Genomic DNA, 27,732 nt, shown 5'->3' with positions numbered 1-27,732 from the left:
AGAAATGACAGAAGGAAAGAGAGAATGAGAGAGGCAGAGGGAGGCTTTCTCTCTCTCTCGCTCTCTCTCATAAGCGTTCACAGTCAAGGAGAACACACGTCAGCAGCAGCTCTGACTAGAAGCCTGCTCGACCAATCAGCATGCAGCTGGTCAACTGTGTCATCAGCCTGAGATTGAGGAAGGGTTCTCTCTCTCTCTTTCTGCCTTACCCTCTCTCTCTCTCTCTGATGCGGGGAGCAGCGCCGTGCCGTGTGTGTGTGTGAGCGTGTTGCTGAGAGATGATGAAACGTCCGCGTCAGTGAGCCGTTGGGAAGCTTCTCCCTGCCTGAGGATGTGAGAGAATTGGAGGCTGAACGAGGGATCCACTCCATCCTGCAGGCCGAGCCGTCTGCACAGGCCTGCTTTCCCTCTTTCTCTCTCTCTCCATCCTTTCTCGTGAGGCATCTCTCACCCTTTTTTTCCCTCCTTGTTCTTCCTCTGTGGAGCAAGGGGATCGTCATCCCCCCATCGATTCTTTTTTTTTTTTTTGTGGTGGTGGCTCCCTCCTCCTCCTCTTCCTCCTCCTCCCCCTCTCTCTCCATCTCCACCACCACCTCCTCCTCTTTTTTTTCTCTATTCTTCAAGAAGACCTTTTTGGAATAGCAAACCTCCATGTATGACAATTTGTACCTGCATGGATTTGAAGACTCGGAGGCGGTGAGTTATTTTTCTCTTGATCGGAATTGGCTACGGCTATATATAGTGTTTTCCCACTGGCTATATGTGTGCGTGCGTGAGCGCGCTCTTGTGCGTGTGCCGAACACTGGCTCAGCTGTGTTGCACATACAGGGCCTGCGAGACTCAGTGTACCATGATTTTCTAAGATGCAGCCCACCAATTTCCGTGGGTGTACTATTGGGAGATGCTCATCAGAGGCTTGTGTATGTGTCTTTCTGTATGTGAAAGACACATACACACAATACCAATTCCCATTGAACATTAACTCCTATTCCATACAGTGTGTTTAAAGAATGCTACAGTAAAAAAAAAAAAAAAAAAACACGTCTCTCATTCATTTTTCTTTTTTTTTTTTTCAGTTATGTGGCATTCTTTGTAGGACCTACCTGATCTCCTTATGGTTGAAAATGTTTAAGGTGTTATCATATAGGTAAAATTGTGAAGCTTCATTTACTGTCTGGCTGTTAAAGGGGCAGAGCCTTTTCTTGCTGATGTGTAGAATGTAATGAGTCACATGGCTTAGGCGCCCCACTTGAATGCCTTAAAATTAAATCGAGCCAGAAGTCTGGAAAAGCCATCAGGAATTGTGTGTGTATGTGTTGGAGGCCCATAGAACCCACTTTAATTCCCGTCAGCTGTGTTTATATTTCAGTGTCCTATATGTATATAGACCATCCATTTAAGAGACAGACTATAATCCATAATCAGGTTCCTTTGCTTTTTTGAATAAACATGGTATATGATGTTGTGTAACTTTTTAACTAGGGCACATAAAAACATTTAAAATTTCAGTTACACTTTAGATTGGTGTCTATTTCTCATTATTTACTGCAACTTTTGCGTCAATAAACTCCTAATTACTGCTTATTATTAATAGTTAGTTAGGTAGTTATAAAGTTTAGGTATTTGGTAGGATCAAGAGATGCAGAATATGGTCATTATGTGCTTAATAAGTATAATAAACAGCCAATATCCTATTAAAATTCATGCTAATAAGCAATTAGTTCATAGTGAGAATTGGACACTTAACACACCAAGACTGATAACTATAAAGATTCTGAGCATGTGCTTGTCTGTCACTTTAAATGCTCAGGCTTGTTACAACAGGGTGTCTATGTTTTTATGGTTCATCAGCTGGATAAAATAGTTCTAAAAGTGCTGTTATCGTTATACGTAGTTGTGTTGTGGTATTCTTTAATATTGAGAAGGATTTTAAGAACTATATCTTTACCGTTATGCTTATAGTTATTGTTATAGGTGTAAATGGGTCTTTAGTGTTATCAAAATTTCAAAGAGCAAGCATAATGTTTAATAAATGTGTATGTAGAAGTTGTGTAACTACATAGTCTGTGTTTATGTGACTGATTTTATACATGCTTCCAAATTTCCATCTGGGAGAATATATATTTGTTTACTAGTAAAATGCAGACCCATTTGAACCACATTCGCTGTCCTTTGTATTGCAAACCCAGTTGAATTGTGGGTATAAAGCTTCTAAGCTTAAAAAAAAAAAGCTTAGTTTAGTTGAAGAGAAACGTGTCTGTTTTAACTTCATTTTGGGCCATTGTCTCTCTTCATGATGTTGTACATGAATCTATACAGGCCCTCCAAAGTCACTCTTCAGCAAAAAGACTGTTATCTCGTCAAAATCGAGGATGAAAGCCATTCATTTGAATTTTCGTTTTTTACTCACAATCATCACTTCTGCGGCTGAAGATAAGCAAGCTTGTGCATTTTTTTGTTTCCCGAATCAGGTGTTTTGTGATTGGACTCACCGGCCTCAATTGGGTCCCTGCTGAAGTAAGCTTGTGTCGAGCGGCTGCCTTCAGGGAAAAAGTGTTTTGCCATAGGCAGCGCGCTGAAATTTTTTAGCCGACTGTGAGGCTTTTTCGCTCTCTCTCTCAGCCTCTCTCTAATGCGATATTGACCCGATCATTCTTTTCACTGACTTGAGCTAATGTTGTTTCCAAATTGGATTAACAGAATACAGCTTCCATAGCTTCGCTTCACTTTGAGCAGTATCTCTCATTAATTAGAGGACCATGTACTTGCTGGTTGGATCTTCTTTATTATCTTAAAGGGGGAAAGTGTGAATGCCTACGGTATATGTTTTTATTCAGCCGATAGGGATCAGGTGCCTCTCTCTTGAATGTCATGGAGCCGTCTGAGGACTTTATGGAGATTTCAGGTGAAAATGTTCAGATTATGTATTGTGACGTTTTTCATGGTCCTGAGAAGCCAGCAGTGAAGGTATGTAATGTATTCTCAAAGGAAACTATCTTATGTTTTCACATAGGAATGCTGAGAGGATATCCTAGGGTTGAGTTTTTGCTTTGGAGTAGTATTTGTACTATTGAAAACGTTTTACTATTTAGAGTAGTTGGTTGTAAAAGAAACGGAAGTAATAAGGAACTTTCTCAAAACTGATGGATGATGGAAACGGATGAGGAGACACGTTGTTGAAATGAATGTTCTGCATTAAACGGTTTTGGAAGCTCATACATTTATAGTTTTTGGTTTGAAAATAATGGGTTTCTATCCTGTTGATAAAGATATGACAAGCCTGTTACTCTATTTTAGGATTCAAAATGTCTATATTTGTCTCAGACAATGACAGATGCCTCAAGGTGGGAATTACAGTCCAAATCATTTGAATGCATTGAACACTCTTTTAAACTGTAAACGTTTCAATTTATACAAAAATATGTGATGACTGATGTTCATCCTTAAAGGGATACTCCACTTTTTTTGGAAATAGGCTCATTTTACCACTCCCCCAGAGTTAAACGGTTGAGTTTTACCGTTTTCAAATCCATTAAGCCGATTTTATGATATTTAGAAGAATACCAGTAACCAGACAGTTTCTGGTCTCATTGACTTCCATAGTAGGAAAAAAATATACTATGGAAGTCAATGAGACCAGAAACTGTCTGGTTACTGATATTCTTCTAAATATCTAAATTTTGGCTGAATACTTTAGAAAACGGTAAAACCCAACAGTTTAACTCTGGGGGAGTGGTAAAATGAGCCTATTTCCAAAAAAAGTGGAGTATCCCTTTAAAATGGTGGATGACATTTTACATAACAGTATCCATGTTACACATTGCAAATTTGTGTAATTAATTGCTATACCAATAACAAAAGAAATTGCATGTGAAATAAATGTTTATAATTACCTGGTCTATAAGTAAATCTATCTGTTATTTTTAAAGACTAATGTAGACTGGGAACAAAATGGCTTTACCTGAATTTACCTTCAGCTCACAGGTGTATTTTCTGTTTGCTTAAGGAGCGTGTATCTCTATGGGTGACAGCTCGATCTAGTTAATAGAGGTACAGGTGGTTTTTTTGCTGACCTGTGTTTGCTGCGGTCTGAATAGGCAAACATGAGAACCACAGACGTAATGAAAATCCTGCTGACCAGACTAATGTTCATAATGACCAAGGAAGAGAGTTTAAGGCACTGTATTAAAAAAAGAATCTCTGAAATTTACGTTAAAAAAACAGCAGCTGTGATGGCAGCAACTTTACTGTAAAAATGCAGTAGCAACATTTTAAGTTTTTCATTAACATATAAATATAAATGTATATATATATATATAAATATATATATATACATATATATATATATATATATATATATATATATATATATATATATATATATACTAAATCAATGTACTAAAATCTGTTTTTTAGTACATTAGATTTTACTGGGGTTTTTTTTTTAATTTCTGCATAGTGCCAGACACTTTAAAAACAGGTGGTAAAGAAATAGAAGGTACAGAGTACCGTACACACAAACACAAAACACAACCATATAGACCAAATAAACTTAATATTAACAGGTTTTACTGTAGCATTTTTACAGTCTTTAACCATTGAAATTGCAATCATGTTTTACAGTCTGACTCTGAATGGTCTGATCTTGTTTTTTGATGCACAAATGTGGTCAAATGTCAAAATGTATTTCTACAATGGGAAAGGGTGGTTTCAGGTAGATCTGTTTTTTTAAGTCATTCTCCATTTTGAAAAGTGTTTTTTTTTTCCCCACTTTTTGCACAGCCATCCAATTCAAGGTTATTCAAGGTTTCTTAAACCCAAAACAAACATCATTCAGTTTTATATGGCATTATCCCATCCTAACTCTTACCTATCTGAAACATTTTCCTTTCTTTTTTTTTTTTTTTTTACATTTGGCAGACGCCAAAGCAACTTGCATTACATTCAAGGTACACGTGTGATTTTCCTGGGAGTCAAACCCATGACCTTGGCATTGCTACTGCCATGTTCTGCTGATCGAGCTACAGTTTTTGATACCTTTAAGATTTCTACATGTAAATGTCCTTGATTTTGATTGGTTCCACATATTTCAGACTGTCTTCCATCAGGGCACACCAAATATCTGAATACTGAATAGATATCAACATGGAAGAGCTAATGTTATTGAGCTGATTTCAGAACAACCCATTTTTGATATTTCCACAAGTGATCTAGGTGGACTAAGCGAGGAAAAAGTCATTTTAATAACTTTTCCTGTGAATAACCATTACTAGACTTCATGCGTGTAAGTAATTTAGTATGTGCCTTCTGTTGGCAGGGTTCAGCTGATTCCTACACTAGCAGGCCGTCTGATTCAGATGTGTCGTTGGAGGAGGAGAGGCCGGAGGGGGGTAGTCAGGGCCGCCAGGAGCGAGAACAGCAGGCTGCACAGCAGTTGGAGAGGGCGAAGGTCAGGACAGACACATCACACTTACTACATATTATTATGCGGAGTTTATAATATGTCACACATACTTTATATTGGGTAATGCTTTACTTGAAGGGGTGTGCATAAGACTGACATTACACCTTCATAACCACGACATGACATATGTCTTGAATATGAGGGGTTTATGCATGTTAATGACAACTGTCGCTCAATATTGACATTTTGAATGCAAATATGACATTGTTTAAGATGTCTTTGTTATGACACCTTGACATAAGCCATAACAGCATAACCTGTCAGTGCCTTTGTCATGACAATTTGACAAAAAATTAAATTAAACTGTCATGTGGTTGGCTTTGACATTGGCTGTCATGAGGCCATTATAACTGTGTCATGAATATTTTTCGTAACCTCAACTACAGTGGTACTAATTGAATTTGTCATTAAAAAGTTATAATGGCTTCATGACAGCCAATGTCAAAACCAACCACCTGATAGTTTAATGTAATGCTAACCAATAAAGCTAGGTGGTTTCTTAAGTTTGATAATTAATCTGTTATGTCATGTTCATGACAGAATGTGATGTCTTAGTAATGTCAAGTTGTCATGACAAAGACACTGACAGGTTATGATGTATTGGTTTATGTCAAGGTGTTATAAACAATGTCATATTTCCATTAAAAATGTCATAACTGAGCGAATGACACTTAATGAGAGTTGTCACAAACATGCATAAAACATTCTTAATATTCATAATGTCATGTCATGATTATGAAGGTGTCATGTTAGTCTTATGCACACCCCTTCAAGTAAAGTGTTACCTTATGTTGTAATGCATTACCCCCAACATAGTGTGTGTGTGTGTGTGTGTGCAGGCTACCTACTTAACTATATATTGGGGACAAATTTGTACCCAAAAGTGACCAAAACCTGGCAAAATATCCTAAAACCTCCCTTTAGGGATGTCCTCATTTGTAAATCTGGTACAAAAATTAACTAATTAAAGGTTGTTGTTTTTTAAAATGCATAAAGTTTTGTGTGATGAGTTGTGTTTAGGGGTAGGGTTAGTGTAAGGGGATAGAATTTACAGTTTGGACAGTATAAAACCATTACGTCTATGGAATGTCCCCATTTAGATGTAAACGTGTGTGTGTGTTCTTTATTTTAGTATACATTTATTTTGTTTTTTATTCTAAAAAAAACATCGACCTCCAGGCCAAAGCAGTGGCCTTTGCCGTGAAGACAAATGTCAGTTACTGTGGTGCGCTGGATGAAGATGTGCCTGTGCCAGGAACTGCCATCTCATTCGATGCAAAAGACTTCCTGCACATCAAAGAGGTACTGTGGCCCATTAGTGAAAGGATCACTACTGACTCACTGATGACTTTGAATATAGAAAAAAAAAATCCAGTCAAAATTCATTACTAAAACTGGTATCATTGGTCAAATGCTAAGAGGGGATAAAGTTTTTCCAAGCTTTTATTCCTTTTGTCCTTACTCTGTTCCATATGCAGAAGTTTAATAATGACTGGTGGATTGGGAGGCTGGTGAAAGAAGGCTGTGAGATTGGTTTTATCCCCAGTCCCCTGAAGCTGGAGAATATCAGAGCACAGCTGGAACAGAAGAAAAGCCGCGTACAAGGGTAAGCAGACACAGAACATTCTTACCTAGTTGATGGAGCATTTGATTTTCCACAACCTAATCTGTCTGTTCTTATAATATTCTCTCTTTTTTGTGTAAATCAACCTGGATATGAAATCTTGGAGAATCTTCCAAAAATGTGAACCACTTCATATTTCGAGGCTGTAATTTGATCCATTATTAAAAACATGTTTTTGATGCCCTTTTGAATCTGTAGAAAACCAAATGCTCTATAGTTGCTATTCTGTAGATACTATTGTTATAGAAAAAGAATATTGCATATTAGTCTCTGCATGCCTTGATTTGATATCTTTATTTTGAACATGTAAATAAGAAAATCCAAATATTAATCAATGAAACAAGGAATAGTGATAAAAAAAATAATCGATAAAGTAAAAATCCATACTTTCCAGTACTTGAAGAAGAAAAAAAACAACCCTCTATTTACATGTGCAAAAAAAGAGTAGGAAGAATAATGCCTTATTTTAGGACACAATAGACATTTTTAAATATATAGCCTACTATATATCCATTAAATAAGTGTTGTGGGTTTCAAGAACGGAGGTGGCCTTTTATAGAAAATGTACTTTTTCTGCTGTAAATATGGAAGAATAGCATTGAAATTTAAAACCAGAAGGTATTGAGGATTTTCCTGAATTTGTACGCTTTATTTTTTTCACCATTTCAATGCAATGTAATCTGGACTGTTATTTTTGCCAAATACATCATGACTTGAATTTGACCCCAGATAATACATTTAATCACAGTTTACTGTTCTTTCATTGCATGTCTTCACTCCAGTAATGCAGTACCAGAGCCAGCCTTTTCAGTGTCAACATCGATATCTAGTCCACAGTGCAGTTTATTCTGGCCAAGAAGCACCCACTTAGAATGTCTGATTGAAAAAGCAGAGCATTCGATCATCATTTGTTTTTTGTTTTTTTGTTTTTTTGTCTTTGTTTTTGTGTTTGTTTGAATGTTTGATGTTTAAAACCTGGGGAAAATATTTAAAATGTTAAATCGGTGATACAATCAATGACATTCTTGCCAAGAACCACCCACTTAGACTGTCTGTTTGAAAAATAAGAGCATTCAATCATCATTTGTTTTTTGTTTTGTCTTGTTTTTTGTTTGATATTTGTTGATTTTGCTTTGTTTTGTTTGTTGAATGTGTTAAATATAAATCTATAATAGAAAATTGAGGGTTTTACAAAATAGTAACCCTTTCAAATAATGGTACCACAGTCTGTGCAAGTTGTTGTAGAACTAGAGCTGAATAATATAGTAATAAATACAGATTTCATTTTCCCCCATGGACATAAATCTGAAAATAATCAGAATATACTATTGTGCACAAGGATATACTTTTTCAGTGTCTCACTTGAATGTATGAACCTCCTACACTTTGTTTATTGTGGCAGCCTGGTACTATATAAACTTTTTTTTCCCAGGAAGACTGAGAAAGTGGAAATTGCATTGAGGCTAATTAGATTTGAGCTTAGAATTTTGGAGAGCTCTTGCCATTTTTGTATAAAATATGCATCAGACCTGGTCCATGGGTGGAATGTCTGATGCTGAGACTGCCAAATGAGAGAACCAGAGACTTTACTTGAGACTTGAAATACAGTGGAATTGTGAGATTGTTTGACTTTTGATTTGTTGAAAACTGGGTATCAGCTTAGGTGACACCAGCTCGCAGTTTGAAATCGGATGACTGACCCTCAAACCCAGGTGACTATCGATAACAATTCTACATGCAGCATCAGTTCTAGGTCACAATCAGTGTGGGTCTGACCAGGTCTTATGCATTAGCTATTAGAACTTAGAGATTATAGCATTTAGTATTAAGATTTAGAGTAGTCCGCTTGTGTGTTTGGACAAGCAGACTAAAAACGTTCTATCTCTTTTTCTGTTTGTCTGCTCATTTCTTTAGTAAGTCCAGTGGAAGCTCGTCCTCCAGTTTGGGGGATGTGATGTCATCAGGTGAGCCAGTGATTTGGTGGGGGTGGGGCTTTAGGAGATGGGGGGTGGGGTTTCAGGAATCTCCCCGAAAATAAAACGGAATCGTAGGCAATTCGTCAGTGGATGATTTTACTTCAACACTGTCCTGCGTAAGGCTAAAGATCAATCGAGCAGCTTCTTGTGAGCATGGGACAGTGGACCATGAATGACTTGAATGGCATTCTCAAATATGAAGAACTTGACAGTACTTTATTCTGACTTTCCTTTTTTTCCCTCTCTTTGTACAGGGAAGCAGAAACAGAAAGTGGTAAGTGTGTCCACAGGATGGAAGAATCCCAACCTATAACCTCCACTGATGAGACTGTCACCGCTGTCTTAAACACAAATTCCTCTCAAGTTAAACTAACGTATTGAGCTGATATTCTGTAAGCATTGTCCTTTACGCTGTGTTTTGTTATTTGCCTGTGATCTCATATGCAGACTGAACACGTGACTCCCTATGATGTTGTGCCTTCCATGAGGCCTGTGGTGCTGGTTGGTCCATCCCTGAAAGGATATGAGGTGGGTTGTCTCAAATGATGTTGAGGTGTATCATCATCAAATGGAAAAATGCTTTTGTCACAGACCAATCTGGAGAGTTTTTACAAGGCGAATCAGCAAAGTCATCATAAAATAACATTGAGCAGAAAATTCCCCCGTCAAGGCCGTAGAGCTGACGTTCTTTGTTTATGACTTGCTGCACGTCTGTGTGTGCGCATCTTGCGTTATTGATACCAGCAAAATATAATATCTATTCCAGTCTCTCCATCTCCTCACACAGAGAAAACAAAAACATACTCCTCCTCTCCGCCGCTCCGTTACCACGGCAACAACCTTCCGGGGTCCAGGAGACGTCAGTGCTAGAAAGTAGAGCACGGTTTGAAATTAGAAAGAGACAGAAAAGGGAGACAAGAACAGAAATGGTGATGGAGGGAGGAAATCTGTGAGAGAAAGATAGTTGACAAAATGAATAAGGAAAACAAGCTCCTTTATAAGGCGTAACTAGATGCAGGTTTGCTTTATTGTAAGGATTTCATTTATTCACACAGCTGCTTGGTGTTTAAATTACAGTGATTTGTTTTAAGTAAGTTTATGCATTGATGAGGCAGGAGTTGTGTCGGTAACACTTTATAATAACTACACGCTAATAATCATTAGTTAAGCATGAGTAAACATTTAATTCATCATTCATAAAGCATGAATAGACATTAATAAGCAGTTTATAAATACAGCTATAAATGCTTTCTTCTTGAATTAAAAGCATATCTATAATTTGTTAAATAATTGTATTTTCATCATTTATTAATGATCAATTTAACATTTCTAAATGAAGAATTGCATTTTTTTATAAACCAGTTATTTAAGAGTTGTCAGTGGTACATAAGATTACTTAGAACTTGTAAGTAAATGATTAATAAACTATTTAAGAACAGCGATAACGTTCCAATGTGTAATATGAAAGCTCAAATAAAAACAACATAGGAACCGCAGTGATAAATCAACCCGGTCTCATCCCAAGACGTCATATAACTGAACGTCATATAACTGCCCCCTTAAACGTCGGTAGATGAGGTTATGGGATCCTAACTCTACCCCATACCTAAACCTAACCCTAAACCTAACCTGTCACCTAACTGACGTTAAAGGTAAAGCGTCAGTTGTATGACGGCCCGGGATCGCCATCTACCGACGTTTAAGGGGGCCCTAAAAAGGCGGATATTGACGTATGGTCAAAATACGCCCCAAGACGTCAGTTATATGACGTCTTGGGATGAGACTGTGTTAGATAAATAGAACCGTTGGGTGAAGTGGTCATAGCCATGTTTTATCATGAATAAAGCACAGCTATTGACCAATCAGAATCAAGGATAGGAACTAACGGTTTTATAATATTATTTAAAAATGAAATTGTTAAATAAATATGTATTTATATTTTGGTTGTTTAAAAAATATCTTTTGTACAGGTCACTGATATGATGCAGAAAGCTCTTTTCGACTTCTTGAAACACCGGTTTGACGGCAGGTAAGTAACAAAAGTGGTTTATAGATGATTACACTGTCATTTCGGTCCCACTTTATATTAAGTGGCTTTAAGTACTATGTACTTACATCGAAAAATAAGTACAATGTACTTATTTTGTTCAGATTGTATTGTAAAACACTTTTGTTGCTATTGAGGTGTGATACGGGTAAGGTTAGGGTTAGGTGTGGTTGTATAGGTCGGTTTAAGGGTGGGTTAAGGTGTAAGGGAAGGGTCAACTGTGTAATTACAAATGTAATTACATTTATTAATTACAGCTGTAATTACATGCAGGTATTTTCCAAATATAAGTACAATGTAAAAACATGTATGTACACAATAAGTCCATTGTATCAAATTATTAATTTCAATGTAAGTACATAGTACTTAAAGCCACTTAATATAAAGTGGGACCGTTATAATTACAGATTTGCACTGCAGCTAACTATAGATCATGTATTTATCATCCTAGGATAACTATCACACGTGTGACAGCAGACATCTCACTGGCAAAGAGATCAGTGCTTAACAATCCCAGCAAGAGAGCCATTATTGAGCGCTCAAATACCAGATCCAGTCTTGGTAAGATATAGAGAGAGCCTAAACATAACTGACAGGGTTGTTAAAGAAATATTGCAGGTTAAATTTAAAGTGCCCCTATTATACTTTTTCGGATTTTACCTTGCATGTGTAATGTGTCTGTTTATAAATATAAAAGTTCAGCAAAATTTCAAAGATCAAAGTGCATGATAAATGAAGTTATTGCCCAACACTGAACTGACTTCAGCTGAACAATGACCCTATTTTCTTTTTAGAGCTGCTTTACAGCCGAATTAAACTCTGTTTGCATCATTGAATCATTACTTTCCTGTTGATCGCTGTAAAGCTGCTTTTAAATGATCTGTATTGTAAAAAGAACTATAAAATAAAGGTGACTTGACTTGACTGTGCATGTTCTCGCACGGAGAGAGGCTGAAGCTTCGCGGCTGAGACACGAATAGATGTTTTAAATGTCTGCGAGCGTCTTTGATACGTCGTTGGCTCTTTGATACTAACAGATTGGCGAGTGTTCATCGCCCGCTAATCCCCCGCGGTGTGCACGCAATAACACCCTGACCTGTCGGCGAGCTCAACGATTTGCAAATCGGGCTTAAATCTGGCTTAAAATCATGTAGTGTGAACTAGGCTTTAGCTCACCATTTTTCGGTGAAATGCCATGTTTGTAGTCAACAGCGACTGGATTGCGAGGCCCCCTAGTGGTGCAAGGCCCTGTGCAGTTGCACAGTTCACACAGCCCTTGCGACGAGTCTGGTCTTCATTGGCTGCCCTTCAACGTCTACTTTGACCCGCCCTCAAATACTGTAGTTCACTCTCAGAAAAAAAGGTACAAAAGCTGTCACTGAGGCTGTACCTTTTCAAAAGGTAAACCTTTGTCCATTTTAGGTGCTAATATGGACGTTTAGGTGTTAATATGTACATTTTAGGTGCTATTATGTATTTTAGGTGTCAATATGTACATGTAGGTGCTAATATGTGCATTTTAGGTGCTATTATGTATTTTAGGTGGTAATATCCCAGATAGCAAACTGACATTGAATCAACGTAGAAACATGACATCGAAACAACGTTGATCTGACATAGTTTTGCTCATCGAATTAACGTTGAACCAACGTCAGACGCGTCATTCTTTCAAAACTAACGGAAAATCAACTTGAAATCAACGCGTTGTTTCAACGTTATGAAAGCAAACCAATTTTCGATTTTCATTTAGCTTTGAAGAATGCCGCGTCTGACGTTGGTTCAACGTTAATTCGATGAGCAAAATCAACGTTGTTTTAATGTCATGAGAGACGTCGTTTCCACGTTGATTCAATGTCAGTTTGCTGTCTGGGATTGACATTTAGGTGCTAATATGTGCATTTTAGGTGGTAATATGTACATTTTAGGTGCTAATATGTGTATTTTAGGTGCTAATATGTGCATTTAGGAGCTAATATGTACATTTTAGGTGCTATTATGTACATTTTAGGTGCTAATATGTGCATTTTAGGAGCTAATATGTACATTTTATGTGCTAATATGTGCATTTTAGTTGCTAATATGTACATTTTAGGTGCTATTATGTACATTTTAGCTACTAATATGTACATTTTAGGTGCTAATGTGTACATTTTAGGTGCTATTATGTACATTTTAGGCGCTAATATGTACATTAAGGTACCAATATGCACCCTTTAGGTACAAAAGTCTACCTTTTGAAAAGGTACCGCCACAGTGACAGCTTTTGTACCTTTTTTTCTGAGAGTGTTGTAGCTGAGGCCTGGAAGATTTTGGTTGTTTTTTTTTCTCGAAAAGACATGTTGAGAAGACGCAAGCCGACACCATTGTTAGTGTTCGTATCACAGTGTATAAGTGCTGAGGAAGCCTCCGGCGTTGAAATTCAGATATAGTAATGGGCATTTCACTTCCAACATGTGCTGTAAGCAGTAGACCAATCACAACAGACTGGGCTATCAGACCAATGAACTGAATCCTTTATCGAACCGTTTCAGACACCGTAAGAAAAGTGGTAATACTGCAATGCATATAATGAGAAAATTAAAGTGTTTTTTTTGCCATTTGATGCATGTAGACCTATAGAGCTGGTAAGTCCCGCCCATCCGTAAAACTTCAAGTGGACCTCTAGGTTGAAAAAGCGTCAATGCAAGTGAATGAGAGAAAATAATTATTTTCTGATCCCGTTTGAATTGTGCCATGAATGTGACATATGTTGTCGGTGAATTTTTTATATAATTTCTCATGTAACGAGTTTGACAGTATATTGTATGATTCTTTGGCAAGCAGTTGTGGAATAGACATATGCGATACACGTCGCATATGTGACATCGCCGCATAACACATTTTCCCTCCACAACCACGCTCAACTACTTTGTCCTCGCCCTGAAAGAAGGTGGTGAAGTGCACCAAAGACACAGGCATGTTTAGCGGGATCCGTGTGCTAGTGGGGGTGATGTATATCCAACACGTCGAAAGAGTAGTAGTCCACAAAGTGCTCTCACCCCAAAGTCTAACCGTATGAAAATTCTACTCGCTAAATTGTAGCATTCTTTACACGAAACATTATATAAAAAATTCACAGACAACATATGTTACATTCATTGCACAATTCAAAAGGGATTAGAAAATAATTATTTTCTCTCATTCACTTGCATTGACGGTTTTTCAACCTAGAGGTCCAGCGGGGTTAGTGGAAGGGGCGGGACTTACCAGCTCTATTGTTGGAGACCTCCAAAATGAAATTAGGAACCTTTAAAATAGCATAATTGGGGCACTTTAATCTAACATACTGCGATCAAATGCAATATATAATCATATACACCACATTCTCAAATGTCAAAATTAATCACTTCCAAGTCCTGCTTTTTTTTCTATTTGTGTGCAAACTTTAAACTAATATCTAAATCTTTGTGTGATATGCATGTACAGCTGAGGTACAGAGCGAGATTGAGCGCATATTTGAACTTGCTCGCTCACTCCAGCTGGTTGTGCTGGATGCAGACACCATCAACCATCCTGCTCAGCTGTTGAAAACTTCACTAGCACCCATCATCGTCCATGTCAAAGTGTCCTCGCCAAAGGTGCGACATTCAGAGACGCTCTTGTGTCATGGTTTTAGTGTTTTACTAGAAAAAAAGATCAAACTACAAAATCTGAACTTACTATTCTTGCTGTGTAACCAACTCTTCTGTTCTGTAGGTCCTCCAGCGGCTCATCAAGTCAAGAGGAAAGTCGCAGAGTAAACATCTCAATGTACAGCTCGTAGCAGCAGATAAACTAGCACAGTGTCCTCCGGTACGTCTTCTTTTACGTATAAACCTGAACACACATATGGATGGAAAATACAGAAATGACTCCAGCTTTATGCATTTTTAATCTCAACCTCACCACTTTATTTTAAAAGTCTACTTTAGCTTTAACCCTCAGGTGCTCTTCGTTTCGGAGTCACACTTGTTATCTTCCCGGTCAAAAGTGACCGGACACCTAAAAATGAAACTTTCTCCATCCCAGTAAAACCAATGGAATTTATTTTTGTTCTATAATATTTATTCTTTTTAATTTAGTATTTTGAGACAATTAAATTGAATTTATTAATATTTATGCAATATTTATGGTTTATTTTTGCCATGGAAAAATATATTTATATATATATATATTGCTATATATATATTATTTTTTTCAAAAAAATATTAATGCAGTATTTTAACTTAATATAGAGTCTAGGTCTAGGTCTAGGGAAAAAAAAATGTTTTTGAAGAAAATTAGCACCATCTGGTTATAGTATATAGAAAAAGCATAAAATCATGGTGTAACCAGATGGCATGTACAGCTCTCTATGGAGAGGCATGTGAATTCCCCAGCTGTTTATTAACACATTTTTTGTTGTTATTTTTTGAATATATAGTTGAAACAATCTCAAAAACTAATTATTATTAAAAACAAATTGTCAAAAAACAAAAATTCACAATTTTTTTTTTTTCATTTTTTTACAATTTCCCATTCATTTTCTATGGGGGTCACGAGACCACTTAGCATGCTCAGATCATGACCTCAATTTTTTTGTGTGTTCACATACAAAATGCCATAAAAGTCACAAAGTTTCATAACATTGCGATGAAGCTGTGATTTTTAAAAATTCAAAACATACTTTTTGTAATCAAAATTTATTGGTGTGTATGTGTATAAAAGTGTGTTTATATGTCTATGTGTTGGTGGGTGTGTCTGTTTTGCACTCTAGATGTTGTAGAGCAGGGGTCCTTAACTAAATTGGCAAGAGGTCCACTAACCCAATGAGCCCAGTAAACGAGGGTCCGGACATGCAAAAACACCCGGCAAAATAAGTTCTTTCATTTTATTCAATTGTAACCATGTCAACAAATTGACAAAATCTTTGACAATAAAATCTTTATCTTTAAATGTATTCAACTGATTTTGTTGAAATTCATTCAAGTATTATTTCATTTTAGTGCAAATATTCAAATGTCAAACTTTTCATCATAAATAACAGCAACAGGAAGCATAATTTTTATTGGCAGATAATTTTCATTGAAAGTTGTGTGTCTTGTCTCGAAATGCCGCTTGATGTTTCCACTTATAACAACAGCAACAGACTCCGAACAAATAAGACACATGGGCCTCGTAGAGCTGTAAAAATGAACGCGTACACTTCAGTCCACTCATCTCGAAAGATGCGGTTTTCAGAGTCCACTTTTCTCATTTGACAAAGCCATAATAATCAATTCACAAATATCATAGTAATGTGTGTACAAGCCAAAGTTTGTGATCTCTCCAGAACCCGGCTCTTGCAAAGGACCTGACACACATAGCTGCCCGCGCGCACGCCTGTTCAAAAATTACTTTCAGTAAAAAATAATTTTATTTTTTTTCATAAACTTTTTAATAAAAATGTTTAGAGGTCCGGATAAAAAGGTATTGGGGTCCGGACCTGGACCCCGGTCCGCCAGTTGGGGACCCCTGTTGTAGAGTGTCACCCCTTTCCTGCGGTGTCCGATTTGTCGATTGTACATACAAAAATTCTCAAAGTTTTTGTGTTTTTGTCAATTTCCCATTCATTTCCTATGGTCGGTCATTTTTGACCGAAGAGCTCAAGTGTAACTACTTTTTTTACGACCACTTAGCCTGCTCGGATCATGACCTCAATTTTTTTGTGTGTTCACATACCCAATGCCATAAAAGTCACCAAGTTTCGTAACATTACGATGAAGCTGTGATTTTTAAAATTTCAAAACAGAAAATTTTTCAGTCAGAAATGACCGAAGAGCACCTGAGGGTTAAATAACTATAGGTAACTTTGCAACTAAATGTCAACTAACTCTCATTAATTAGTAGACTGTTAGGTTAGGGTTAGTAGAATAAGTTGACATGTACTTTCAAAGTTACTTGTAATCAGTAGAATGTCTGTTGGGGACCATTAAAATAAAGTGCTCCAGACAGTCTACTAATACTACTAATACTTTATTTAGTAAAATGTCTAAAGTGGACTATCGAAATAAAGTCTTGCCCATCACTCTAATACTTTGTCTATATTTTTGAATGTGTTTCCTTTTTAACAGGAGATGTTTGACATCATCTTGGACGAGAATCAGTTGGAAGACGCATGCGAGCACCTGGCGGAGTATCTTGAGGCGTACTGGAAGGCCACCCACACCTCCAGCAGTACCCCACTCAACCCTCTGCTGGGCAGGAACCTCGGCCCTGCTGCCCTGGCCCCTTACACTACGTCTGCCATATCCGGCCTGCAGGTGCGCAGTCACACACGCACATCACACACAGATGGCTACTTAAAAGGTTAGTTCACCCAAAAATGAAAATGCTGTCAGTAATAATTACTCAACCTCATGTTATTCCAATCCCGTAAGACTTCCGTTCAACTTCGGAACAAAAACTACGAAATTTTTGATGAAATCTGAGAGCCGGCTCACTCCTTCATAGGCTGCTAGGTAATTGCAAAAGTTGGTAAAAACATCGTTAAAATAGTCCAAGTGACTACAGCGGCTCAACCTTAAGTTTATCAAGCGACGAGAATAGTTTTTGTACGCAAAAAAACCCCAAAAATAACGACTTTATTCAACTATTCGTTTTCCTCCATGAGAGCCTCTGACGCGAGTTCACGAGAGCACCATGACGCATGCGCGAGAACTGAGATGACGATGCTCACGATCATTTGATGGGGAAAGTGTGAAAGGAAAGCCTTTCATTTTGAGGCATTGGTAAGGCACTATTACGTTTTCTCGTTGGTTTCTTACGAACGATTCAAACATCCAGGAAATGCACACTTAAGAACCATTTCAAACACTACATCGAGACCCATCTCCGTCATCTTCTCAATTCTCTGGCATGCCTCGTGGTGCTCTCGTGAACTCACATCAGAGGCCCACATGGAGGAAAATGAATTGTTGAATAAAGTCGTTATTTTGGTGTTTTTTGCGCACAAAAAGTATTCTCGTCATTTGATAAACTACAATTGTAGTCAATTGGACTATTTTAACAATGTGTTTACTAACTTTCATGGTCCGGCAGAATGAAATATGAAGGAGTGTGCCGGCTCTCAGATTTCATCAAAAAATATCTAAATTTGTGAAGATGAACGAAAGTCTTGCGGGGTTGGAAGAACATGAGGGTGATTAATTACTGACAAAATTTTGGGGTGAACTATCCCTTTAACACATAGGGCCAGATTTACGAAACGGGGCAAATTACGATGAGAGTGCTCTTCCTAAAAAAGCGCAGATGGGAGTGGAAAGTACTACGTGTGATCTACTGACGAAGTGCAAATTAAAGAACATAGATGCAGCTGGGTTATTTTCATAATGACAAACGGAATATACCAATTAGCGTCTGGTTTAAGACGTGCTTTTTGGGTGTTAAATAATGACACTAATACCAGGAAATTGACTAGCACAAATTTATAATGAAACCATCATATTTAAAAATATGATATTAATCATATCGTATAATAAAATACTATATTAAATTTATATTAAATCCTGCTTTCAGAATCTTTTTGAAATAATTTTGCTTCTGTATTTTTAATATATATATATTTTATATAACATATTTTAATGACACTATATTTAAAATTAATTGCTTTTTCAAAATAAACAGAAAATGGTACAAACTTTGCTAAAGCAGCAAGTATTAACTGAGACATTATTAAAAACATACTATTTTACCTAATGTATTTCTATAAATAATGTGTGCCTTTTGCCCCATGCTGGTGAGCCTTTCATTTACTCATCCTCAAGTTGTTCCAAACCTGCTTTCTTCTGCTGAATACAAAACAAGCTAATTTGAACAATGTTGGTAACCGAATGTCTGAATTTTTTTATCCATACTATGGAAGTCAATGATGTCCATCAACGCTGCCGTGCAAAGGCAAAAGACCTTAACTTCAATTTTGGTCAAAATGAGTTATTGTCATATTTGGAACAATGGACATCAGTTTTATCATGTGGACAAATATCTTGCGTCAATTTTGTTATTTTCTGCTAAAAATAAGATGTTGTTTTTGCCGTAACTTCCAAAAGCAGAGTAAAAGCAAAGGCAGAAGCCCTTAACATCAGTTACGGTCTTTTAGCTTTGTACCGCTGCACTCTAGAACGCCATTATTACGTTACGGTGAAGTTAGGCACTCTGCCTTTGTTTTACCCACCAGCAACGAGTTCCAACGCTGAAGTTACGGTGTTATTATGCATATATGTAATTGAAGCACTTTTGCTACATGCATCAAAAAAAGTGAAAACAAAATTGTACCGCTGTTGCAGTGATACTATTATTAACTAGTACTAGTAGGTCTACAAGTTTTCTCGTGACACAGGGTGGCAATCTGACAGTCCACTGACTGACTGAAAACAACGCGAGTAGGTTGGGGACGCTTCACAACACGCCTCACGACACACCTCCCCGGGCGAGGAGAAAACATTACCAGACACACACACAAACCAACCCAGCAAATATAACAGATCGCAGCTTACCTTTTTTTTTTTTTAAACATGGTCAAAATCCATTGAAAACAACATCCACTGAGAAGACAAATCCATTTTTTAAATCCATCATTTGCCGTTTGGCTAGCCTAATCTATCAAAGTGCAAAGTTGTCGGTAACGTTAGTTGACAATTTTAAGTGTCGCTGTAGCTAGTATGACCAGAAGTCCCGTTTATACCAACCACTATGAAATTGTCCCGGCTAAGCTAAAAACTAAGAGCTAAAAGACTAGCTATAGCACTTGGTCACTGCTGTTGTCAGAAAAAAACAACAGACGTGAATTAAAGGTTGCGTTTACTTAAAGCTGGTAAAACTCGTGGTGCATTCATAGTGTAAAATATCTCATGTGTTTTTTGTCGTTTAACATGCATAGCTTTAAAAAAATAGTGAGAATTATTTCATATAAATTATTTTAAATAAATGATGTTTTATAAGTCAAACTTACATGTACAAATTCCACCGGTATTACATTTTACTAAAAAGAAGACTATGAACAGGGGGTACAAATTGTTTCATATTATTAAGCCTACTCTGGTAACACTTTACAATAAGGCTCATTAGTTAATGTATTAACTAACATGAACCAACAATGAACAAAACATTACAGTATTTATTAATCTTTGTTAAAGTTGTTAATAAAAATCCATCTCTTCATTGTTAGTTCATGTTAGTTCACAATGCATAACTAATGTTAACAAACGTTAATTTAATACAAATCAGTTTGTTGTTAGACTCCCTTCTTTGTAAACTGTCAAACTGATATGAAGACAATCAATCCGAATCACATAAAATTTGTGAGTGAAAACTGTAGTCTGTACATGCACGTGGTTCTAAATAAATTTTCATTCTGTCCAAAAAAAAATAAATATTAAAACAGTTAAGAGAAAACATACACACGTCATCAGATTTAAGCATATTCCTATACGTTTTGTCAGAAAAGGGTAAATGGTATTTGAGAAAGTTACATAACCAAATCAAACCTTTCAAATATAAGAAATATTTTTGGAAGGTTACATTCCTACCTCTTAAAGTGTTATTTTACTTAAAGTACAAAAATAAAGTTTTAAAATGATCCAATACAGATAATAGCCTTCTCATTATTTTTTTTAAATATTCTATTGATGTAAAATTAATCCTTATTAGACAGAACTCACTAAATGTTATTTTAATCCTTTCATTGTTATCATAGATATGTTTGTATAGAGTGATAAAAGTCGAAATGGTCAATAAATTAGAAGTTAAGGTATTTTGCCTTTGTATGACCCATTATTGTTTTGCAGATAATGCAAAGGCAGAATACAGTAACTTCCGAATAAAGGTCAAAGGTCAAGTTTGAGCTCAAATTTTTTTTATGTAGATAAATATATTCATTATGACAACAACTTGGTAAATTTTCAGTGTCCTACCTATCATACAATTGGCTGGACAACAAAAAAACTTTAAAGTCATTTTTCTCAGTTTCACACTCTGGTGAGTTAAGGTCTTTTGCCTTTGTAGGGCAGAACTGTTTGGTTAACCGACATTCTTCAAATGATCTTCTTTTGTGTTCAGCAGAAAAAAGAAAAAAAAAGATCTTTGTGTTGTGAGCATAAAATAGCGTTTTTTTGTAGGGTACAAATGGGCTAAAGGCACACCTCAAGAAAAATCCTCCATTTTCATTTTTGGGTGAACTATCCCTTTTAGTATGGGTGCTGGTTCTTAATTTATTTGGTACTTGTACATCAGAATCAACAGGGACAAAAAACACGGCACGCCAACCACACCGGGGACAACTCCACCCCCAACGAACGGCGTAACCTGATGACCTCAGATGAGAACTACCACAACGAGCGAGCGCACAAGGGGCGGAACCGGGGCTCCTCTGGCTCTCAGCACGGCGGCAGCGGTCGAGACCACCACTACATGGAAGAGCAGCAGGGCTACCAGGACCCCTACCAGGACACCTACAAGCCCCACCGCAACCGCAGTTCCCCAGGCAGCTACAGCCAGGACTCACGACACCGGCTCTGAGCCACCCCGCCCCGTTTCGTCCTCCAAGCCTGAGCCACAGAGCCACCGAGCCAAGATGGCTTCTGTCCACAATTGTATACATCTTCCACTATGTTTTCCTTTTGTTAGGGTCTCTTGAGCTACAAAGCAGAAACTGTTTAGCCCCTCCTGAACCTTCGCCATCTGACCAAAGCCTGCATTCCCACCTGCTTATTCGAGGCTCGATGCGTCTGCCTGGGGAAAGAGGACCTTTTAACATGCAATTGGAGACAGTTGTTATGCTTTCCCATGTTAATATGCTTGTTGACTTTTTTTTTTTTTTTTGTCTATTCTGTTGCAAAAAGGCAGGTTTTCCTTCTTCCAAGCAACCTTTTAACTTCAAAATGGAATTGAATGATTGGTTGGCCCTTAAAAGCAAATATTCTGTGAAGCTAGCAATAGCAGAGAATCGGATGGTTTCAAAGGGTGTATGCAGGATCCCTGAAAACCGAATAAGGAGCTCAGTTAGTCTTTATGTCATTATTGCCAGCATGTTACCTGACCGCATGCTTCCCTTGTCATTAGTGCATAACTTGAGCGGACAGACCAATAAGCAGGACCCCGAGAAACTGGCTGCCAAACTGGAACATTTCAGTAATAATGTAAAACAAACCTACTGCCAGCTGTCTTTTGTTACAGAAAATGGAATCCTAAATACAATGATCGTTGGAGTTTTCCAAAGCCTCGAAATCTTAGGCGGAGGTATTTCTACATAACTTCTGCCGTAAACAGCCAACAACCACAGACAGCCACAGTCATCTGCAGTTTAGCATGACGCACTGCATCCAGTGCCATGGACTCGTTTCGTGCCAGGCATTCATTTCCAGTTAGAAAAGACAGCTTAAAGAGATGCATAACATAGGAATGCTGAAGAACAAAAAAATGTCGCTGTGGTCTAGTCCTCAGTAGAGTTAGCAAGACTTTTTTAAGATTCATTTTCATAATTTAATGGCAGAAATAATGGCACTTTGGTACATTGTAATTTAAGTAGATCCATCTTTTCTCTAAAAGATTCTTTAGGAGTGACTGGCACCCTGTTCTCCACCCTGCCAACTGCAGCAGCTGCCGTCCAGATCTCAAATACTTACAAACTAAACCCGTAAAGTGTTGTTTTTCTGATCGTACGTTTTTCAGGGTGAAAGGGACTGGCCAAGGACAAGTAGATCCTCTTATGGAAACAGTTCACATCTGGACCTAAAACTTACAGACACAAGGCCTTGGCAAACCATGGCTTTCATTTTCTCGCCTTATTAATTTATGCTAGTTTGTGCATTTTCAAAAGAATACATTTTAAAGAAAAAAATAAATTCTGAAAAACGAAGGGCCGCAACAAGTACATTCTGTATGCATTTGTCTATGAGCATGCTTCTCTGTTAATTATATAATGAGGATGAATGAACATGAGGAATTTGGCAGTCGATGCCAAAAGTGGACTAAACAAAAAATCTGAAACCTCTGAATTTGCTGCCTGAGACAATCAGATGGAACTTCTCTGTAAAACCGGAACGTTGTTCATCCCTTCCCATCATCCTGCTCTCTCCCGTTTCACAGCAGCTTCATCTGAGCTCCAGATAAAAGAATAAAAATGTGTACATTTTTCCTTTTTTTTTTTTGTGAAAGTTGAAAATTGAAGATGGAAATGCAAAATTGCATGCATATCATTTTAATTTATTACAAATTTGAAAGAAAAAAATGTTTTATGGAATATAATTGTGTAAAAGGCAAATCTAGCAGTATTTAAGTTCTTTTACAAAAAAGAAAAGAAGAAAAAATAAATGGTCATTTTGAAACTGTCATATTTAATTATTCATTTTAGATTTTTTTTTGGATCTGATGAATGACTAGCAGGTGCATTTTGAAAAGCTTATATTAAAATACTTTCTATGTGGTTTAAAACGTGTCAATACTGCATTGTACCATCTCAAGGTTTTACACTAGCTATATGACAGTTTAGAGGGCTCAAACTCATAATACGGTGATGTTTTTTTTCTAAATTGTCTATACTTTTGTTAACTGTACAAAATCATTGTAACGGGATTGAAATGACAGCTTGCACCTTACAAAAAGACAAATTCATAGAAATGGATATTCCCTTGGCATCAAAGAATTCATCTCTTTTCAGGAAGCCACGTTATTATTTGCATTATCCCCCCTCTTTAATAATCCAAAGCTAATAATGCTTAGCTTTAGCTGTCCTGCCTCTAGATGGATTTTGTTTTTTGTTTTGTTTTTTTGTTTTTTGTATGGACTCCGAATTTAATTAATTAGTTAATTAATTTATTCTAATTTTAAAAACCTTTTTATAGAAATTCATATGTTTTAATGTTTTCAAAAATAAATAGAAATTTTAGGGACGGAGAAGCTAATGCTGAAACCATCCAGGCAAGAATCCCATTTGTATACGTAAATTCCACATTTTGACCGCTCCAGACACGTCGCTGCATGCGCCATCTTGGAAAGGTCAACGTTTCAGTTGCTGTCCTCACTCACAGTAAAAATACTGTTTTTTATAGCTTAAATAACACCTCAACATTTAACCGCTTCTGGTTGTAAAACCCGCCAACATTTACATTCCTGAAGAAATTGGACAACCATTCACAGGTGAGAATGTGTTGGTTTCTGTTTTTATACATTAACTCAATACAGGCTTTTAAATTGTCAAGTCAAGTCATCTTCATTTATATAGCTAGCGCTTTTAACAATGTGGATTGTTCCAAAGCTGTTTTACAGTGATAGTAGGAAATTAAAGTAATTATGGTTTTTAACGTCGAGTTAGCTACGTTGTCGTCTTGTATTGTGTTAGTTTAGTAAAATAAAAGCATCCGCCGAAGTCAGGTTGCTGACTCACAACTTGCTCTCGAGGGTTCACGGACCGGATTGACCGTTCCAATATGGTGAAAGCCTTTAGCATTGGGTTAACGAGCTGTTAGTAATGAGGAATCTACAGAGAGAATGTCCAGTGGGCAGAGCTGTAAACTACACACAAGATGGCGACATTGAGTAAGAATTAAACTATTTGAATACTTACAAAACCTCCATGCCTGACGACTTTATTATTAATCTAAAATGTTGGAAAATATTAGAAACAAAAAAAAAATGTGTCCAACCTTTGGATTGGAAGTTTATAGAAACAGTGGCTTTCTGACAAGCAAATCATGCACACTTCTCACAAAAATCCATTCTTGTTTTGAACAGTAGGCAGCAGTGTTGTCTTGAATGTCACTGATGTAGGCTACCTCTCCCCTATTAGCAACCTTTTCTCCTCCCTCTCAACCTATTTCCCTCCCCTTCCTCTAAAATCTAGATTAAAGGCACTTTGTAGTTGAAGCATGCTTTAAAGAGACTGTCGGACAGAATGTTCCCTGTGGATCACACAGAACTCAGAAATCATGTGGTTAACAACAACAACAACAAAACAAAAAAAAACATATAGGCTATATATAGCCTATATATAGGCTATTGTATTACTTCAATATTAATGACATTGGTGGTTCATCCCAGCCTGTTGTTTATCAGTCCGAGAGAAAAAATCTTACTCTTTGGGAATGCTGAAAGCACAGGATATCCCGTTGAAGAGGTTTTCTGGCTAGTAAGCGAATTATAGTTCTCTGACTCCAATTTTTTTTTTTAATAGGGTTGGTCATGTGAGGAAAATAACAAAAGCACTTTGTAGACAATCTGCTGTTTAATGCACAACACTTTGAAATAAGTGCTTTGGGCTTTGCTGATGACATCAAAATCTAATTTTTAAGGAAAGTGCTCTTTGTGGTCGCCAGGCAACGCTTGATTTTCTCTCTTCAATGAATGAAATGGTGAGTGCTTATATTAGAAATGGCCACATGGATAGCTGCATCACACACATGCTTTTATAAAAAAATAGGCAATAACATTGGTAAAAGTGTTGGGAAATATTAATTAAAGTTTTTACCAGAAATTAACTTGTATGATTTACCTCATAAAAGAAGTATATTTAAACAAGAACAACATGTGAGAGGTGTACATGAGAGGCTGTATGCCTCCCTGCTGGCCCTTTAGCTGTTTTCACAATAGAAGAGCCTTGAGTGCCTTTTTTGCTTTTATAAAACATTTACTGCATAATAAATTAATAAATAATGACACATTTTCAATAGATCTGTTCACAGATACTACAAGACACGCTACCCATTCAAAAGTTTGAGGTCAATGTTTTTGAAAGAAGTCTCACCAAAGCTGCATTTCTTTGGTCAAAAATGAAGTAAAAAGAGTTATTTTTTCTATTTTATTTTTTAAAATAATATTTATTTCTGTGATGGCAAAGCTGAATTGTCAGCATTGCACCATGCTTCAGTTTCAAATTATCCTTCAGAAATTATTATAATATGGCATATTTCTTTAATATCAATGGTTTTGTGGAAATCATGACAGATTTTTTTTCAAGATTTTTTTTATAAATGGAAAGTTTAAAAGAATAGCATTTATTAGCATTTATTACAAGTCAAAGATGTTTCTAATGGCGTATAACAAGATTGGTACGCTATAGACAAATCTGTTTTATAATAATAAATGTTTTTGGGGATTCTACTGGCAAATGACATGCAAAACACAGAGGGGTGCTTACATAGAACTATTTTTTTTTTTGTTGGCAAAGACAGCATAAACATTACATAAGCTGTGTTGCCTCCTCTCACTGACATTGGTCCGAGGGAATTCTCATCCATCATCAAAAAACATGTAGCTTTACTTACTAGGCTGCAGACTGGAACATGCTCTGCGTGGATCCATCGAAATCTGATATTTTTAGCACAGAGGTCTCTAAAATTAGTCAAAAGTGAGAGATTGATTGACTTTTTGATCAATATAATATAGTCTAACATGGGAGGTGGGGTTCAGTGTAAAGCGGAGGTATATTTTAATGCTGTTACACAACACATGCTATTATAAATGGAAACTATTATGTGAGTCCACAGGCTCTAATAGAGAGATGGCAGTACAGCAACATAAGCACAGATGGTCACACATTTGGGTTTCATGATGAGTCTAGTCACCTCAACATGAGCGTGAAAAAATGAAGCCTGTTACCACATGTCCAGCCTCTTTCTGTGCCTGGTTTACTTAGCTCAGAGTTCTACAGAGAATGTACATATAGACCGTATGCACCAGAGATAGAAGCTTGCAGCCATCTTTAGAATTTTGCTTTTGAACTTCCATTCTTACACCCCACTACTCACTTCTGAGTAAGTTGGCCCCCTACCTGGGGTAAGAACTCCCCAACCCTCTAAAATACTAAAAATTTAGTTGAATAATTGAATAACCGATGACTGACAAAGGAGAATCTCAGTAAAAGAGATTCATCTGAAAGGTAAAAGTATTCTGTGACTTAAATAGGCATATGAATATTTACAAATTTAATTACCCATTTTTAAAAAAAATAAAGATATGTCAGTAACACTATGAATGCAACCTAAAGGTTTAAATTAAAGCGAAGATGTCTGAAATGTATATCTAATTAATGGAATCCGAATAATACCCCATTATTACATTAATTATTTAATTTCAAAATAAAAACAATAGTAACAATACTCAACATGACATCATGACTTTTGCGTAAACATACATGCCACTTTCGAGTCAAGTGGCGTGTTATCTCTATGCATTTTGAGCTATCCGCGTGTATCCGCGTGTTGGTGTGTATGGCTACGCCATTAACGTCCGCGTCATTCCGCGTGTCTGTACACGACGCCAAATCTCCAGTCATAAATGCCATTAACCCCAGTGGCGGTTAAGTTTAGGGATGGGGTTGAGGTAAGTCATATATTTATATAACGTTAAGTCAACGGCGTTCATAAACACGCTGAAAAGCGATTATGCGTCTTGATAGCACGCCAAAAATGGAAATACGAATTGGCGTGTCATACACACGCTACTTCATGAGAAGTTAAACTTAATCGACAGCACTTAATCGAGGCATGATGATGATTCGATGGATTAGATGACCATAAATGATAATATACGTCTTTAGAGCTCAAATAATATGACAGAAGAATCATGCTGCCTTCGTTTGCTAAATCGGAAT

The 27,732-nt window shown here is 36.9% G+C and overlaps 1 protein-coding gene across 3 annotated transcripts in view; it reads left to right on the top strand.

The window, feature by feature from the left end:
- Nucleotides 1–23,476, top strand: part of cacnb4b (calcium voltage-gated channel auxiliary subunit beta 4b) — a 32,342-nt gene extending 8,866 nt beyond the window's left edge. The window contains exons 1-13 of one of the 3 annotated variants that reach the window (XM_039667991.2): nt 175–696; nt 5,318–5,449; nt 6,644–6,766; nt 6,943–7,070; nt 9,003–9,052; nt 9,319–9,338; nt 9,512–9,592; nt 11,035–11,093; nt 11,563–11,672; nt 14,577–14,728; nt 14,847–14,942; nt 17,222–17,410; nt 21,378–23,476. In XM_039667991.2, the coding sequence (XP_039523925.1) occupies nt 652–696; nt 5,318–5,449; nt 6,644–6,766; nt 6,943–7,070; nt 9,003–9,052; nt 9,319–9,338; nt 9,512–9,592; nt 11,035–11,093; nt 11,563–11,672; nt 14,577–14,728; nt 14,847–14,942; nt 17,222–17,410; nt 21,378–21,662 (1,470 nt within the window). In that variant the 5' untranslated portion in view covers nt 175–651 and the 3' untranslated portion in view covers nt 21,663–23,476. Of the gene's footprint in view, nt 1–174; nt 697–5,317; nt 5,450–6,643; nt 6,767–6,942; nt 7,072–9,002; nt 9,053–9,318; nt 9,339–9,511; nt 9,593–11,034; nt 11,094–11,562; nt 11,673–14,576; nt 14,729–14,846; nt 14,943–17,221; nt 17,411–21,377 lie in introns of those variants that run through there. The other 2 variants (XM_039667988.2, XM_089133887.1) reach the window with 2 other exon arrangements.
- The last annotated feature ends 4,256 nt before the right edge of the window (nt 23,477–27,732 follow it).

Source organism: Pimephales promelas, chromosome 8 (assembly GCF_988280905.1).
Source record: "Pimephales promelas chromosome 8, fPimPro1.hap1.1, whole genome shotgun sequence".
Lineage (NCBI taxonomy): Eukaryota > Metazoa > Chordata > Actinopteri > Cypriniformes > Leuciscidae > Pimephales > Pimephales promelas.
This window is presented reverse-complemented; position numbering and strand designations above follow the sequence as displayed.